Below are 18,072 nucleotides of genomic sequence, written 5' to 3'. Positions count from 1 at the left end.
TTCTATTCAATTTCCCATATGGAGTTCAAAACAGTCATACTCTTCTTTTTTTGGCTATGTCCTGTGGCGCGTGGGATCTTAGTTCCCTGACCAGCATTCAAACCCGTGCTCCCTGCATTGGGAGCGAGGACTCGAGCACTGGAGCACCAGGGAGGTGCCTACTCATACTTTTTCTTAAAAGGCGACTTTGCTGTGTATAGAGATCTACACTGGCAGCCTCGCTCTTCAGCAGGTCCTTCAGTGGGTCCTGCCACCGACTCCAGAACTATAATAATACTGGGAATGCGTGCCAACCTACTTTGTTTATTGCCTTGTTGTCTTAGTTTAGGTTAAGAACAGAGGAATGGGGTTTGAGGTTTTCAACCCGAAAGTAATAAATAGTGCTGAATATGTAGGGGGGATAATGAAATCCATTATCCCAGTGACTGAACTGATGAATTATACTAGAAACTGGGTAGATGGTCTCCTATCCAACTGTTTCTTTATCAACACACAGCTTATCTTCCATGGACCATGTCAATGAGTTTCGGACAATGGCATACGGGCAGAAGCGATTGTGAAATTGTCTCTTCACGGCATCATCTCATGTTTGCTTCTCTGCTGGGATGTCCCTGTGGGTGTGAGATTGCTGTTCTCACACGCCCCAGGATTTAGTGCTGTCTTGGGAGCTGCAGGTTCAGGCTATCCATGGACTGACCATGTACAGGCAGTTTTAGCAAATTCCTTGGTGATGCTGATGTTACCAGCGTGGGAACCACTGAGTAAAATCATCATTTAATGTTAGTTCGCAAAGACAGTGTAAGCAACTTATCTTTCTAGTACCATTTTTGGGTTTGTTTGTTTGTTTTTAGTTTTTTGCTCTGTTGGATACTCGCCAGCCATGAACCAACCGTTCACTCTCAGAAACAGACATTGACAGAATATCAAATTATCAGCTGCTCCCCTACCTCATACACTAGACATTGTGTGTGCCTGCTCAGTCATGTCCAACTTTTTGCAACTCCATGGACTGTAACCTACCAAGCTCCTCTGATCATGGGATTTTCCAAATGAGAATGGAGTGGGTTGCCATTTCCTCCTCCAGGGGATCCTCCCAACCCAAGGATCAAACCTGTATCTCCTGCACTGCAAGTGGATTCTTCACTGCTGTGCCATAGTGTAGTACCTACATTTAAATCCCCAACTGGGAATGGAACCCGGGTCCTAAGCAGTGAAAGCACCAAGTCTTAAACACAAGACCACCGAGGAGTACCCTTCCCCATGATTTTTAGTAGCATATTTTTCCTGAGGGTGTGACAGACTTAAGAAGCTTGCCAAGGGCTTCACAAACAGGGGTCTCCGATTCAATATCTCTTGTGGATGGCTTTGCCCAACATGGCCACAGAAATCTAGAGTGGTCATCTTTGGAATCACACAGCATTGTTTTCCAGGGTCTCGCAGGGTTGTTTGGCCTTCGCTGTGGAGAATGGGAAGGGTGGGATGCAAGACAGAAACTACATTACCCAACGGGCTGTGCTTGTGCGTGGGCGGCGGGACACTCGTCCAATGACGACCCAGGACAGAGCTGGACCCTCCCGCGGAGGTGGAGGCCGGACTTCCGATGACGTGACGGAGGCTGATGGGGGTCAGTGCCTCTCCTTGGTGGAGACCCGAGTCCAGACCGGGGGCTGTTTCCCGGGTAGCTATTAGGGATCAAATAAGGAAGGAAGGGAACGAGAATTGGACCCTACTCTGCGCCTTTGAGCAAGCCCTCCGCCTGGCTGTGCGTTCTTCGGGCTCTGCCCCAGCCCTCCTTCCTTCTGGCGCACTTGTCCTTCTGTGCCTTTTACACGTGGGGAGCCGAGGCTCCTAGTGCGGGTCAGCCAAGGTCACGCCTGGCCAGGGCCGGATGACTAGGGAATCCACTAAGCTTGAAGGACCCGCCGGGCTCCCTGCTCAGTTCACGGGGTCCGCTGGCGACGGTCAGCTGGGCCGGACGCAGGTGAGTGGGTGGCCTTTAGGCCGCCAGCCCCTGGAACCGTGGTCCTATTAGCCTCGGGATATGACACAGAGGATGCTGTTGTCCTAGGACTTTCCCCCTTCCGCTCTCTCTGCCCTGGAATTTGGGGTACCCAGAGATGAGTCATTCTTGGCCCATGGCTCTTAATTGAGTAGGGGATTGTGTGAAACACGTCCATTTTGGGAACCCGGTAGGATGAGGTAAGGGTTTCAAGAACTAGCATGTGCGTATGCTTCGATGTGGCACTGGACTGGGGATGTTCTTGAAACCCTAAGTGTACTTTATGTTTTGGGGGACCTGAGACCAGGTAGGCAGAAATCAGCCACGGAATGGCAAATGAGGAGCTGGGCCTTGTGAGGGCTGTGGGAGCCAGAGAAAGTTAGAGCTGAGAGAGGTGCCCTAACTCAGCTCTTAATAGTGATGCCTAAAGCTCAGCTTTTCTGTTCACCTGTGTGAATTGAATCGCAGAGAAAGAGTTTTGGATGAAGTAGAAGGAGGACACAGCATGTTCCCTCTAAACAGTGTGTCCCTACTTGGAGAAGATAGTTGAAAGTTTTGTAGTAATTGTTCAAAGAGGGCGTGATCAGCATCAAACATTCTTCTGAATGATTGGTGGTGAGGTAAGTAGGAGTTTGCATCATCAACCTTCAGGTCCAGCTGGTCTGGGGTCTACATGCTTGTGGGCAGCATACCTTCTTAATCATTAATTTCTCCCACCTGGAGGGGGTTTCAGTATCTACAAAATACCTCAAAGATATTGTTATATGTATCCCATGGTGGGGAAACTGGACCTTCCCCCAAGGCTGCTCTTGTTTCTCCCTGGTCTCACATCCCCTCCCTTCCCTAATTAACAACTGCTTGGAATTGTTACCTGCCCCTTGGAGCTCAGGTAAGGTCACGGAGGCTGAATGAAGGCTATTTCCTGTAACCAAAGAAATGAGGGACACCGAAAGGCTCTGCGCCCAGGAGCCCCACAGGGCCCTGCTTTTATCAACAGGCTTCTCTGGTCACTGAGCAGCCTGGGGGTGAGGGCTGATTGTTGCCCTAGTGTTCAGTCAGGCGTATTTTCCTCTGGTCAAATCCAGTGATGCATATTTTATTATTTTTACTTTCTTTTGGATTTAATTTGCTGCATATTTTTTCACCTTTATTAATTAGGACTGTGGTTGTGGTGGTGGTTTAATCGCTAAGTCGTGTCCGACTCTTTGTGACCCCATGGACTGTAGCCCACTAGGCTCGTCTGTCCATGGGATTTCCCAGGCAAGAATACTGGAGTGGGTTGCCATACCCTTCTCCAGGGGATCTTTCCGAACCAGAAACCGAACCCAGGTCTCCTTCATTGCAGGCAGTCTCTTTACTGACTGAGCCACCAGGAAATAGTTCTGTAATTATTTTGTGTGCTTGTTACATTTTTGTATCAGTTAGGCTCATCTCTTAAAATGAGTTGAGAAGCATTCGTTCCTCGTATTTTCTGAAAAGACATGTTATTGTGGTATTATTTACTCTTTAAATGTTTTGTAGAATTTGCCAGTGAAACTATTTAGGTCCTTAATATTTCTCAGTGGTGTATGATGATTTTTTTAATAGTTTTTGAACATATTTTTATTCAGTTTACTTCTAAATACATAGTTTGATGCTATTATAAAAGATATCTTTTTTTTTCAATTTCCAAACAGTCATTACTAGTATCAGAAACAAGTCATTTTTGTATATTGGCCTTTGATCCTGTGACCTCACTGAACTCAATCATTCTCAATCATTTGATCTAGTAGCTTTTTAGTGAATGAGTTGTAATTTTCAACATAATCATGTCTTACTTGAATAGAAGTTTTGGTTCTACCTTTACAATCTTTTTTTTTTTTAGTATTTTTTATTTCACTCTGCCGGTTCTTAGCTGGCAGCATGTGAGCTATTAGTTGTGGCATGTCGGATCTAGTTCTCTGACCAGGGATTGAACCCTGGCCCCCTGCTTTGGGAGCAGAGTCTTAGCCACTGGACCACAAAGGAACTCCCTAACTTTACGATCTTTAGGCCTTTTTTTTTTTTTCCCTTCATGTTACAAACACAGATCTTTAGTACCAATACAATGTTAAGTAGAAGTGATGAGCATAGACACATTTGCATTACTCCCAATATCAGGGCAAAAGCATTAGGCTTTCAACATCAAATGTGTTAGCTGTGTTGTTTTGTTGTTGTTTTTTTTTTTCATAGATGGACTATATCAGGAAGTTCCCATCTAATCCTAATTTGCTGAGAATTTTTATCATTTACTGGTTTTGAATTCTGTGACATGCTTCCACTACATGTTTGAGACCATTGTTTTTTAGTTTAATTAAGATAGATAACAGGTTCAGTTGTTAAATCATCTTTGCATTCTTGATAAACAGCACCAGGTTATGATTTATGTGTTTACATATGTATATGGCTGGATTCAGTTTGCTATGCTCATGTGGGTGCTAGTCGCTTTTTTTTCTTTTTATTTTATATTGAAGTATTCGTTGATTATTGAAGTTTGGCTTCCCAGGTGGTGCCAATGGTAAAGAAGCTGCCCGCCAGTGCAGGAGACATAAGAGACATGGGTTCTATCTCTGAGTCGACAGGATCCCCTGAAGGAGGCAATGGCAACCCACTCCAGTATCTTTGCCTGGAGAATCTCATGGACAGAGAAGCCTAGAGAGCTACAGTCCATGGGATAGCACTGAGTCGGACACGACTGAAGCCACTTAGCACACACATTAGCTGATTAACAGTTGTAACATTCACTTAACTATTAATAGTTGGGAAGTGTTTGAATCTTCTTTTAGAAGAATTTCTATACAATTGCTATTGTTTCCTCTTTAAGAAAACAAGAATATCAGTCCCACAACCAGAAATGTGTTCCACTGGAGCAGGGAATGGCAAGCCACTTCAGTATTCTTGCCTTGAGAACCCCATGAACAGTATGAAAAGGCAAAAAGATAGGACACTGAAAGATGAACTCCCAAGGTTGGTAGGTGCCAATTATGCTACTGGAGATCAATGGAGAAATAACTCCAGAAAGAATGAAGAGATGGAGTCAAAGCAAAAACAACACCCAGTTGTGGATGTGGCTGGTGATAGAAGCAAAGTCCGCTGCTGTAAAGAGCAATATTGCATAGGAACCTGGAATGTTAGTTCCATGAATCAAGGCAAACTGGAAGTGGTCAAACAGGAGATGGTAAGAGTGAACGTCAATGTTTTAGGAATCAGCAAACCAAAATGGAGTAGAATGGGTGAATTTAACTCAGCTGACGATTATATATGCTACTGTGGGCAAGAATCCCTTAGAAGAAATGGAGTAGCCATCATAGTCAACAAGAGTCTGAAATGCAGTATTTGGATGCAATCTAAAAAATGACAGAATGATCTCTGTTTTCGTTTCCAAGGCAAACCATTCAATATCACAGTAATCCAAGTCTATGCCCCAACCAGTAATGTTGAAGAAGCTGAAGCTGAACGGTTCTATGAAGACCTACAAGAGCTTCTAGAACTAACACCCCCAAAAAGATGTCCTTTTCATTATAGGGGACTGGAATGCAAAAGCAGGGAGTAACAGGCATATTTGGCCTTGGAGTACAGAATGAAGTAGGGCAAAAGCTAATAGAGTTTTGCCAAGAGAATGCACTGGTCATAGCAAACACCCTCTTCCAGTAACACAAGAGAAGATTCTATACATGGACATCACATGTATAGATGTATAGATGGTCAATAGCGAAATCAGATTGATTATATTTTTTGCAGCCAAAGATGGAGAAAATCTATACAATCAGCAAAAACAAGACAGGAAGCTGACTGTGGCTCAGATCAGGAACTCCTTATTGCCAAATTCAGACTTAAATTGAAGAAAGTAGGGAAAACCACGAGGCCATTCAGGTATGATCTAAATCAAACCCCTTAGGATTATACAGTGGAACTGACAAATAGATTCAAGGGATTAGATCTGATAGACAAGTGCCTGAAGAGCTATGGACGGAAGTTCGTGACATTGTACAACAGACAGGAATCAAGAACATCCCCAAGAAAAAGAAATGCAAAAAAGCAAAATTATTGTCTGAGTATGCCTTACAAATAGCTGTGAAAAGAAGAGAAGTGAAAAGGAAAGGAGAAAAGGAAAGATATACCCATTTGGATGAAGAGTTCCAGAGAATAGCAAGGAGAGATAAAGCCTTCTTCAGTGCTGAGTGTAAAGAAATAGAGGAAAACAATAGAATGGGAATGACTAGTGATCTCTTCAAGAATATTAGAGATACCAAGGGAACATTTCATGCAAAGATGGGCTCAATAAAGGACAGAAATTTTATGGACAGAAGATATTAACAGAAGCAGAAGATATTAAGAAAGAGGTGGCAACAATACATAGAAGAACTATTCAAAAAAGATCTTCATGACCCAGATAATCAAAATGGTGTGATCACTCACCTAGAGCCAGATATCCTGGAATGTGAAGTCAACTGGGCCTTAGGAAGCATCACTACGAACAAAGCTAGTGGAGGTGATGGAATTCCAGTTGAGCTATTTCAAATCCTAAAAGATGATGCTGTGAAAGTGCTGCACTCAATATGCCAGCAAATTTGGAAAACTCAGCAGTGGCCACAGGACTGAAAAAGTCAGTTTTCATTCCAGTCCCAAAGAAAGGCAATGCCAAAGAATGCTCAAACTACTGCACAATTGCACTCATCTCACACGCTAGTAAAGTAATGCTCAAAATTCTCCAAGCCAGGCTTCAACAGTATGTGAACTGTGAACTTCCAGATGTTCAAGCTGGATTTAGAAAAAGCAGAGGAACTAGAGATGAAATCGCCAACATCTGTTGGATCATAGAAAAAGCAAGAGAGTTCCAGAATTCTTTATTGATTATGCCAAAGCCTTTAACTGTGTGAACCACAATAAACTCTGGGAAATTCTTAAAGAGATGGGATTACCAGACCACCTGACCTGCTTCTTGAGAAATCTGTATGTGGTCAGGAAGCAACAGTTAGAACTGGACATGGAACAACAGACTGGTTCCAAACAGGAAAAGGACTATGTCAAGGCTGTATATTGTCACCCTGCTTATTTAACTTACATGCAGAGTACATCATGAGAAACACTGGGCTGGATGAAGCACAAGCTAGAATCAAGATTGCTGGGAGAAATATCAATAACCTCAGGTATGCAGATGACACCACCCTTATGGCAGAAAGCGAAGAAGAACTAAAGAGCCTCTTGATGAAAGAGGAGAGTGAAAAAGTTGGCTTAAAACTCAACATTCAGAAAACTAAGATCATGGCGTCTGGTCCCAGCACTTCATGGCAAATAGATGGGGAAACAGTGGAAACAAACTTTATTTTGGGGGGCTCCAAAATCACTGCAGATGGTGATTGCAGGCATGAAATTAAAAGACGCTTGGTCTTTGAAGTGAAAGGTTGTTGCTGAACGAAAAGACACCGGGATTCTTGGCCTCTGTGGGAGAAGAATTCAGTCCGGGGCTAGAGACGAGGCTTGATCACTCAGAGCTTTTGTGTAATAAAGTTTTATTAAAGTATAAAGGAGACAGAGAAAGCTTCTGACATAGGCATCAGAAGGGGGCAGAAAAAGTGCCCCCCTCTAGTCTTCAGCTGGATGTTATATAGTCACTAGCAGTCTGTTAATGAAAGAAAGGAATATCTTAAAACTCAGAATGGCACCAGGCCCCTCACCCATAAGATGCATTTTGGGATAATCTTGGCACCAGATGATTCATCCCAGGCCATAAAATGATTGACTTGAATCTTGTAGAAGGGCAGAATACCATACAAATAGTTTTGTTTACATAGATTGCTGCTGCTACTGCTGCTAAGTCGCTTCAGTCGTGTCCGACTCTGCGACCCAATGGACGGCAGCCCACCAGGCTTCCCCGTCCCTGGGATTCTCCAGGCAAGAACACTGGAGTGGGTTGCCATTTCCTTCTCCAATGCATGAAAGTGAAAAGTGAAAGTTAAGTCGCTCAGTCGTTTCCGACTCTAGCGACCCCATGGACTGCAGCCTACCAGGCTCCTCCGTCCATGGGATTTTCTAGGCAAAAGTACTGGGGTGGGTTGCCATTGCCTTCTCCGTTACATAGATTAGGGGAACAATATCTGAATATAACATACTGGTTTGTCAAGTAGGTTCTGAGCCATCAGGCGCAACCATTTGAAGACAGAGTCGGGTAAATGCACAGTACATTAACATAGCTTAAGACAAACATTTCCATAAGAAAAATGCATTGGTTAACTTGAGGTTTGAGAATAGTTAACTTCAGGTGAAACCAGGTGTCATTATGGCAACACAGTATTTTAAGAGAAACCTCCTTTTAAATTTGTATAGAGAAGGAAAAAAATATCGCTAGTTTGTTTCCTCCTGCCGCTTTGTTTCCTCCTGCCGCTTAAGAGAGAGATAAAAATGTCTGACACTTGCAGCCTATTTCCTCCATTTGGAGACACCTGGCCTTCCTGCCTGTTACCCTCTCAGAAGGAAAGTTATGACCAACCTGGTAGCTCAGATGTTAAAGCGTCTGCCTGCAATGCGGGAGACCTGGGTTCGATCCCTGGGTCGGGAAGATTCCCCTGGAGAAGGAAATGGTAACCCACTCCAGTATTCTTGCCTGGAGAATCCTATGGATGGAGGAGCCTGGTGGGCTACAGTCCACGGGGTTGCAAAGAGTCGGACAGGACTGAGCAACTTCACTTTCACTTTCAGACAGCATATTAAAGAGCAGAGACATTACTCTGCCAACAAAGGTCCGCCTAGTTAAAGCTATGGTTTTTCCAGTAGTTATGAATGGATGTGAGAGTTGGACTATAAAGAAAGCTGAGCGCTGAAGAATTGATGCTTTTGAACTGTGGTGTTGGAGAAGACTTTTGAGAGTCCCTTGGACTGCAAGGAGATCCAACCAGTCCATCCTATAGGAGATCAGTCCTGAATATTCACTGGAAGCACTAATGCTGAAGCTGAAACTCCAATACTTTGGCCACCTGATGTGAAGAATTGACTCATTGGAAAAGACCCTGATGCTGGGAAAGATTGAGGGCAGGAGGAGAAGGGGACGACAGAGGATGAGATGGCCGGATGGCATCACCGACTCGATGGACATGAGGTTGAGTAAACTCCAGGAGCTGGTGATGGACAGGGAGGCCTGGCATGCTGCAGTCCATGGGGTCACAAAGAGTCGAACACGACTGAGTGACTGAATTGAACTTAACTGAACCACAAATAACTGAAATTGTCTAACAACTCAAATGAGCAGGAAACAGAATTTCCTTTAAACACTCCAGGAAAAAAAACAAAACAAAACAAAACACAACCTTGGTAACAACTTGAGTTTAGCCCAGTCGGACCCATCCGTGTCTTACTGGATATACGATCTACAGAACCATAATATAATGAATTGGTGTTGTTTAAGCCATTGGTTTGTGGTTATCTGTCAGTACAGCAATAGAAAGCTACTGCATCATTATTCTTTGACTATTTCTTTAGTTTTTTTTTTTTTTGGCTGTACTGCCCATGTAGGAGTCCTAGTTCCCCAAGCAAGGATCAAACCCTGTCCCATGCATTGGAGTGCAGAATCTTCGCCACTGTGAAGGAGTCTTTTGGGCCTAGAAAAGAAGACAACAGTCTCAAAGGCCCTTACTGAATCATCTGACTTCGGAGAAAACAAAACTGAACTTTAGGTCCCGCCCTGGTGCTCCAGGCCGGTTGCATCTATCTGGGACTTCTGGGACTTATCACCCCCTGTCCAGAAACCTTCCACCCGCTACACCTGCCCAGAACTTATCACCCCCTGCCCAACTACAAATGCCATCTCAACTAAAGCATACCCAAAACATCCCGCCTGATTAACGTTTCCCTTATCGCTTCCACAAACCTCCCTATAAATATGGAGCCTCCCTGATCCCTGTCAGCGTTCATCCTGGTCGTTAGGCTGATTGTTATCCCTCCTTGCCTGAATAAAGGTAACCTACTGCTGTTGAGGTCGTCTTTCCTTTTTCTGCCTCGGCCCGAACTATACCTTACACACTGGACCACAAGGGGAGTCCCAAGTACTTCTTTACTTTCTAAGGCAAGGATATTTCCTTGGCTTATGTTAAACTTTTCCAGCTCTAACCTGGAAGTGGCCTCTTATCTAAGGAGTTCTGATTCTTTTTACTGAAATACTGTATTCATAAGCCAATAACTGGACATTAAAGATGTTCACAGCTGCTGGAATACGTCTGCATTCTAGGCTGTCACTGAATAGATAGGGGGTATGTTCATACGTAAACATTTCTACATACACTGAACTTCTTTGTCTGTGTTTAAATTAACAAAGATTTCACAAGATTTAGATATTTAAAAGGGCTCTTAGGGTTCCAATAGCATACCCAGGTAAGGTTTTTTTTTTACAGGCAATGATAAAGTACCATAAGAGAAAAAGAGCACAATACGAAAAGTACAACCAATAAAAGACAAATGGATAAGTTGTATTTCATGAAAGTTAAGAAATTCTACTCTAGGGAAGATACTGTTAAGGAAACCAAAGCCACAGACTTAGAGGAAAGATTGATTAAGTATATATCAAATGAGTCATTTGCATCCAGAATATATTAAGAAATTGCAAGACAGTTCTTTTAATAGTAGGCAAAAAACTTTGATCAGATAATTCACTAAAGAAAACATATGATGGCAAATACACAGGGAGAAATACTGAACACCAAGTCATCAGGGAAGTGCAAATTTAAATCACAATGAAATACTACTAGACATTCCCTAGAACGGCTAAAAATATATGGCCAATATTTTACATACGAAACTCAGCAAAGATACGAAGAAACTGGAAAACACACTCCAGGAAATGTGAAATGGCATAACTATTTAGAATACAAGGTGGCAAATTCCTAAAAAGTTAAATATTTGCATCAGCTTCCAGCATGACAGTGTGAGGAGCTTTGCAGGCCTGCTTCCCAGGGAAATGGGTGAAAATTATAAAAACATCATTTAAAGCCTCTGGAAATGATCTGAAGGATATACAGCAAATGAAGAAACATTTATTTAAGAAAATCTAATACTCAGGTAGAAAAGCAAGGGTCAGTCACAGTTGAACCTTGCAAGACTTTTCTCCACTGTGAACTTTCTGGTGCTGTATAAGGTTGAAACGCTGGCTAAATGATTTCCCACAACTGCTGCACTCATAAGGCATTTCTCCAGTGTGAATCCTCCGATGCTTAACAAGGCTGGAGCTGTGGCGGAAAAATTTCCCACATTCCCTGCACCCATAAGGTCTTGCTCCAGTGTGAACTCTCTGGTGTTTAACAAGGCTAGAATTCTCACTAAAGAATCTTCCACATTCATTGCACTTAAAAGGCTTTTCTCCAGTGTGAACTTTTCGGTGTTGCACAAGGCTGGAGCTTTGGCTAAAAAATTTCCCACATTCGCTGCATTCATAAGGCCTTTCTCCAGTGTGAACTCTCCAGTGATTAATAAGGCTTGACTTGTGGCTATAGAATTTCCCACATTCGCTGCACTTATAAGGTCTTTCTCCAGTGTGAACTCTCTGATGCTTCATGAGGCTTGAGTTAAAGCTAAAGAACTTCCCACATTCGCTGCACTCATAAGGCCTTACTCCAGTGTGGATTCTGTGATGCTGAACAAGTGTGGAATTGTGCCTGAAGGCTTTTCCACATTCACTGCATTTAAAAGGCTTTTCTCCAGTGTGGACTCTCCGGTGTTGAATGAGGTCAGCATTGCGGCTAAAGGATTTTCCACATTCACTACACCCGTAAGGCCTTTCACCAGTGTGAACTATTTGGTGTATAAAAAGGTTGGATTTATGGCTGAATAATTTCCCACATTCACTGCATTCATAAGGCTTTTCTCCCGTGTGTAGTCTCTGGTGCTGAACAAGTAAGTATTTCTGACCAAAGGCTTTCCCACACTCACTACACCTGTAATGCCTTTTCCCAGGGGGAACGCCCTCCCCACTTTTGGTGCTCCTACATGGCTCCCCTCCACTAGGAGCCGCCTGAGGCTTGGGAAGACCAGAGCTTCCTGCGGAGACCTTCCCGTTCCCCTCATGCTCTTCTCTGGTTGAAGGTTTCTCTCCAGAGTTCGGGTCCTGGTGCTGGTGAAGGTTTGCTCTGTCGGCTTCTACACAACCACTCTGCTCGGAAGGGGCCTCGTCAGCCTCTGCTCCGCACCAACAACCTGCAGGTGCAGAAACGCCGATGAAGTGTCTGTGGAGTGTGTGGACTTTGGCAGGACAGGGCAGCACCCTCGCACACGTCTGACACGGGCAGTAAGGGGTTCCTGGGGCCCTTCTCAGGTGTCGCCTTTGTCGCAACTTGCCTTCAGCGGCAAAACCCAAATCTTCCAGTGACCTTTAGCATCGCCACAGCTTAGGCGGCAAGTGTCACCCATTACAGTGAGCATTGCTAAGGATGTTGAGATACCACAGCATCAGCTCTACTGTGACCTGTGACGCGCCCTATTTCCAGCTGTGTCAGCATCCCAACACACGGGCTGGAGCTCCCTGCCCAGGTGCACTGGTGTAAGGAGGCTGGTCCCCCACACAAGCAGCCCTTCTTGTCCTCCCCTGAGTGTGACCTAGTTATGTTCAAATGCACCCATAATATCCCATCGTGCCTTTTCTAGTACTCTCCCTGTTGGGAAGCCCGGTACAAAATAGCCGGTTGGAGGAAGTCCTTGGGAAAATGGCGAAGGGCCAGAAATACCCCGGCTTGATGTGCCCGGGCAGAAAAACATCTCCTGCCTTTGGTTATGCCCGGCGCCAAGATTTAATAATAAACATTAAGGATGTTGCTTGAGAAAACGGGTTATGGGATAAGCTCATGCGTCACTTATAGCACGCTGTCCTTGAAATATTTTTACTGATTAGGTGTTAACCCTGTACGCGCTCTGCTGGCTGTATACTCTAAGCTCTTTGTTCCTACTTCTATAAAAAGGCTTGACTGCAGAAATAAACTTGTCAGTCCTTGCAAGAGACTGTCCGAGTGTCCTTCTTTCAGGTTCATCGCTTCCAAGTCCCGGGGAGAAAATCCCCAACACTCCCCACCAACAAAGGCACCTGCTGACAGGTCCTCACCCTCTGCTTCCCCCTGCTTGTTGGAGCCCACTCTCTCCAGTGTGACTCCCGCTTCCCCCCTCGGCAGGTAGGGACTACCTCTTCAGACCTGTGAGCACAATCAACTTTGTTTTTTTTTCCTTAGGCTCTCCTGTGTTTCCTCTCATGGCCACAGCTGACTGGCCATGTCATAAAACAGTAGAAAATGAGGCCACTGTCATCGAGCACTGCAGAGTGGAAGAGAGGGTAGGTGACAGCCCTGGCAGCTGAGAAGTGGTCAGCTGAGGGGAAAAAGATGGAAATCAGCCTTGGCCCCTTGTCTGACACCAAAACATCAGGGCCTCCTGGGGAGACCCCTGGTACGAACTCATCCCTGGGTTCACCCCCACCCTCCGCCACCTCCCTCCAAGTACCTGCTGGTGTGGCTGTGGTTGAGACTCCCCCGGTAGGCACGCAGGGCTCCCCGTGCTGCTCCAGCTGAGTCATGGCATGGGTCCTGGACGGTGTGAGTCCTACAGAAGGAACAAGGCAGGAGGGCCAAAGTGACCCACTCCTCAGCAGCCCACAAGAACTAAGGCTGAGTGTAACCAACAAGAAGGTGGGAAAAAGATGCTGCAGAAACATCCCGGTCAAGCAGTGGCCAGGTCAGCGCCTCAGTTCCTGACACAGGCAGATCCCACATCAGCCACAAGAGGAGGGCCCAAGTTGGGTGTTGGACTGCCGTGGATCTCTTTGGCATCACCAGGCCAGGGAGAGGCCAGTAGCATAGGACCCATCTGATCGCAACACTTGGGATCCCCAAACCCATTCCTGCACAACCATGGAGCAGCTTGGGGACAGAAGTGGGTGGTGCACCGGGGCTTGGCTGTTATACCTACTCTAGGACACAAGAAAGGATGCAGTACCCACAGACCAGCTTTGGGAGGGATGGACCTGCCCTTGGAGAGGGGAGGAGCTGTAGGGGGCAAGGACCTTACCGAGAGACGCCATCAGTGAGAAGGTCTCCAGCATCACCCCACAGTACAGGAGCCTCTGGGCCTCATCAAGGAGCCCCCACTCCTCCCAGGAGAAGTAGACAGCCACGTCCTCAAAGGTCACTTGGCCCTGCCATGATGGGGATGGTTCCGTTTACATGCAGCCTTCTTTCCTGGGACTCTAACCCTCCTCCCGCGCTCCCCACCTCAGTGGAAATACCAGGCCCTGGTGCTGCTGATGCCTGCCCTCCTGGCCACCCCAGCAATCACCATGTTCTGCTCTCAGCAACAACAGGTGGGGGACAGGTGTCGCCTGAGCTCTGGTGCTGACCTACAGAGCCTCACCCTTCTGCAAGACAATTCACCCAGGATCCTTCAGACTGGGGTTCCCAAGAACAACCAAAATTGAGTCCCCTTCTCCTTTCACCCCAGTACAAGGGCCTGGGGCCATCAGCTGGCACTCTCTCCCAACATGCATATTGTTCTTCACACCGCACGTCCCTCATGGCCCTGACCCTACTTGGCCCTTACCCTGGCTTCATCCTCAGCATCTTGAAACCTGGAGTAGATCCCAGGTACACTCAGCCCTCTTCCACTCTGTGTTACAAAGCAGTCCCCTGACCAGTCTCAGCACCTCTGACACTTGTTCAAAGCCCAGGTCCACTTGTCGCACATCATGCCCACCAACAGTCCCAGGGGACCCCGTGTGCCTTTGTGCTGACCTCCAGGTCCTCACAGCCATAAGAACAAGAGCCTGGGGAACCCACAGCTGGATGAATCAGCAGTAGCACCAGCTTTGCTCTCATCTCCCTGCCTGGTCTCCACCTACATCTCAGGTCCACTCCCCATGGAAATCCAGCCTCCAGCCAGATCCTCCTCACCCCTCCAACGCCTCCCCACCATGACCATTACACTCCCCTCATGTGTTTCTATGAAACCCAGCACCCCATCCAGCAAGAGGCCCAGTCCTCAGCCCCACACTCCTCTCCCTTGTTACCTAATGCACTGCCACAGGACGTGAAGGTGCCCCCTGCCAAATCTGATCACAGCTCCATCCTGGCCCACGCACCATCCACACTGTGGGTGAATCCAATCTGAACCCTTCACCTGAACTCCAGGCTGTGTGTCCAGGTGCCCAGGGGAGGAATCTGCTCGAGGATTTCTGGGTTCAACAGCCAGAATCTAACTCTTGCCACCGACTTGGACGTGGTGGCACTTCCCTCCTCCTAGCTACTGAGGCCAAACATCTCAGAATCACCCGACTCTTCCTCTTTTCTCTCCCAACCTTCCACATCGGATAGCCTGCTCAGACCTACACGGAAGAACAAACACACACTCCCAACACGTTGCCCACCTCCACTGCCACTACTCTGGCCCATCTACCACCACACTCACCTGGGCTATTGTAGTAGCCTCCTCCCTGGGCTCCCTACACTCGACTGACTGCTTATTAAGCCTGGCTCAGATTAGTTCCTTTTTCTGCTCTAAACCTCCTGTGGCTCCCACCACCCTCTGAATTGAGGCACACCTCTGCAGACCACCATTCCAGGTCTAACTTCTGCTTCTTGCTGTTTCCACCACAAATGAGGGGGACCTAAGTTTGCTAGGCATTCCCAGCTCAACGTCATCTCTAATATGTTCCAACAATCACTGTGAATGACCTCTCTTCTAGGCTTCATGCCACTGGCTGCCAGAAATGGGAACCAAACCATATGATTCCTGGTCTGCACTCAGGGACCTGATCTTGGATGACCACCTTCCAGGGATCTTAGATGGCAGGGTGAGGAGCATAGCAGGTAAAACGAGTCCCAGGCTGCTACGATCCTGGAGCCCAGGCAAGTGGGAGGTGAAAAGGGTAAGGATCTAGGACACCTATCACTTACCTCTTCATGGTCTGGAAGCCACTCCGCAGCCACAGCAACCTATGGAAAAGCCAGGCCATGAGAAGCAGGCAATAATATTGGGCCCCAACGGCTCAACCAAGGTACCTCAGTCCTCGGTGATGCATGCCTCTTAACAGCTGTGTAATCTTGGACAAATACTCAACCTCCCTCTGAAGTGTTGTGATCTGTCAAATGTGGATAATAATGGTGTCCACCCAAGAGGGCTATTGTTTGCTCATTTCTATCAAGTTCTAACTATCGACTCTCACTGTCCTCATAAGTGATGCTTCTGTCAGCATTTCCCGGTTGGTATTAAAAATGTACTTTTTAAACATGCCTTTTAACTAAGAAAATACAATATTGAAGATGTTTGATTTAATCAAACGCTTAGCAGGATATTGATATTTCAACTAATTATTATATGTTAGCTTGTTAAAGCTGCATTGTCTTAACTGCCTATGTGTGTATGTATATACATACATATGTACATATGTATAGATGTATTTTCACCAGTTAGTGTTAAATGAGTAGTTCATAAACTCACAAGATAAGAAACTGGGGGATTAGGCTTGAGAAAACTGAGTAGCTACTAGTCCAATTGGCAACTGGCTGCCTGGTATACACCCTCCTGGAGGGAAGCCTGCTAGAGGCCCTGCCACTGGAGCAGCGACTCATGCCTTCTGTCCTAAAAGCTGGGGGAACTTAGGCATCAAAGGAGACGCCCTATTAGCCTACCTGAGTGTTCTTTTTCTCCACGAGGGGAAAAGAGGGCCTGCTGAGCCTGGAGTGGCAAATCTACACCGCTGACCATCTCAGTCTCCAGCCCAGACCTGGGTCCACTAACCATTCCTCCACACCAGCCAGAAACACTTTGGAGCACAGGAATTCACACCTCTGGAGGTGGCCCACCCTCCAGGCTCATCTGAAATAAAAACTTTAACACTCTTGCTTCTAAATACAAGCCCCAGTCCATGCCACGGACCAGGCCACCCCCCACCATCCCTTGGATATCTCCAGCCCAGATCCCTCCCTGGAACTCCGGAACCCCTCAGGTGAGCAAGTTGCCCATGCGACACCTCCACTCTGGGAAACCTCAGGGTTACCACGTCCAAAATCCAACTCCCAATCTTTTCCCTGAAACCTGCTCCCTGCAAACCAAAAAACAGGTTCGTCCTTCCTTCCCTACATTTTCACAGCCACAGCCGGTGCAGCAGGAAATCCTGTCTGTCCCGCTTTTAAAGCCTGTGAGAGACCTGATCATTTCTCCCCTGTCTGGCCACCAGCGACTACAGTCCAGAGCCCACCAGCGCTCCATGGTATTTACTTCGTCACAGGTCTTCCAGTCTCCGCTCACACTCTCATCACCCCTACCCCTGTCTCTTTTTCCCTGCGAAGACTTTGGACAATTTTGACACACAGATTGAGCCTCTCCTCTTCACAAGCCTCCCTGGCCACTGGCGGCCGCACAGTGAAGGCCCAGCTGCTGCGGCTGCCTTGTCCCATGTGACTCATCCTCTCATGCGGTTGCGTGCAGACTCCAGACAAATCTCAAGTTTGAGACTCTCAGTTCAGTTCAAGGCTTTGATCGTGCCGGTCCCGAGGCCTGTAACCCTTTCCGAAGCCCCATCATACTGGCTGACAGAAATACGGCCTCTCACCCACGATCTCCTTACTGACCTGGACCCAGGGGCCTGAGCAGGGGACGATCAAGGGGACCTTTATCATCTAGTGGGGCGACGGCGGTGAGAGACCGGAGGACGAACATTTACCTCAGGCGGGACTTTCAGAGCGGCCGCTGCCATCGGACTCTGTGGGCGGAGCAGGGCCAGGAGCTGTGGACCAGGTCGGGCCCCACGCATCCCTGTCCCGGAATCGGAATCAGGTGATTCCCGGGCGCCGCTGCTGAACGTCAGACCCGCATTAGTGCTGAGAAGAGAACGTTAGCCTCCTCTCGCGCCTTCCCGCTCCCGTCACCCCAGTCCAACACCAGCTTCCCGGAGCCTCTCATCCAGCACACAGACCCAAGAGACCCCCGAAAACGACCGCCCCGACTAGAAGGCGGAAGTCCCGCCCCGCGGATTCCAATGGGGAAATATCTGCGCTGTCGGCTGAGCACCATCCCCGCAGGAAGCAGCGCCTGCT

General features: G+C 46.9%; 1 protein-coding gene and 1 long non-coding RNA gene across 3 annotated transcripts; one reads left to right on the top strand and one right to left on the bottom strand.

Moving 5' to 3' along the window:
• The first annotated feature begins 1,842 nt into the window (after positions 1–1,842).
• On the top strand, positions 1,843–9,676 carry LOC147354817 (uncharacterized). Of its 2 annotated transcripts, none has more exons than XR_015146619.1 (2): positions 1,843–1,981; positions 9,527–9,676. It is a non-coding gene; the product is annotated as an uncharacterized LOC147354817 (long non-coding RNA). The 2 variants fall into 2 exon arrangements; XR_015146620.1 differs by lacking the exon at positions 1,843–1,981 and adding an exon at positions 2,481–2,619.
• A 919-nt stretch (positions 9,677–10,595) lies between these two features.
• LOC147354816 (uncharacterized) lies at positions 10,596–18,001 on the bottom strand. The gene is made up of 5 exons (XM_086354879.1): positions 17,700–18,001; positions 15,931–15,969; positions 14,051–14,177; positions 13,487–13,585; positions 10,596–12,196 (listed from the first exon to the last, which is right to left on the bottom strand). The coding sequence occupies exons 1-5, from the start codon at positions 17,787–17,789 to the stop codon at positions 11,085–11,087; spliced, it is 1,467 nt and encodes a 488-aa protein (XP_086211005.1). The 5' UTR covers positions 17,790–18,001; the 3' UTR covers positions 10,596–11,084.
• Between the last annotated feature and the right edge of the window lie 71 nt (positions 18,002–18,072).

This window comes from Bos grunniens, chromosome 18 (assembly GCF_055505025.1).
Source record: "Bos grunniens cultivar Pamir isolate PY7600 chromosome 18, Bosgru_T2T1.0, whole genome shotgun sequence".
In the NCBI taxonomy this organism is placed as follows: domain Eukaryota; kingdom Metazoa; phylum Chordata; class Mammalia; order Artiodactyla; family Bovidae; genus Bos; species Bos grunniens.
Note: the sequence above shows the minus strand (reverse complement) of the source record. Positions and strands in the feature narration are given on the sequence as shown.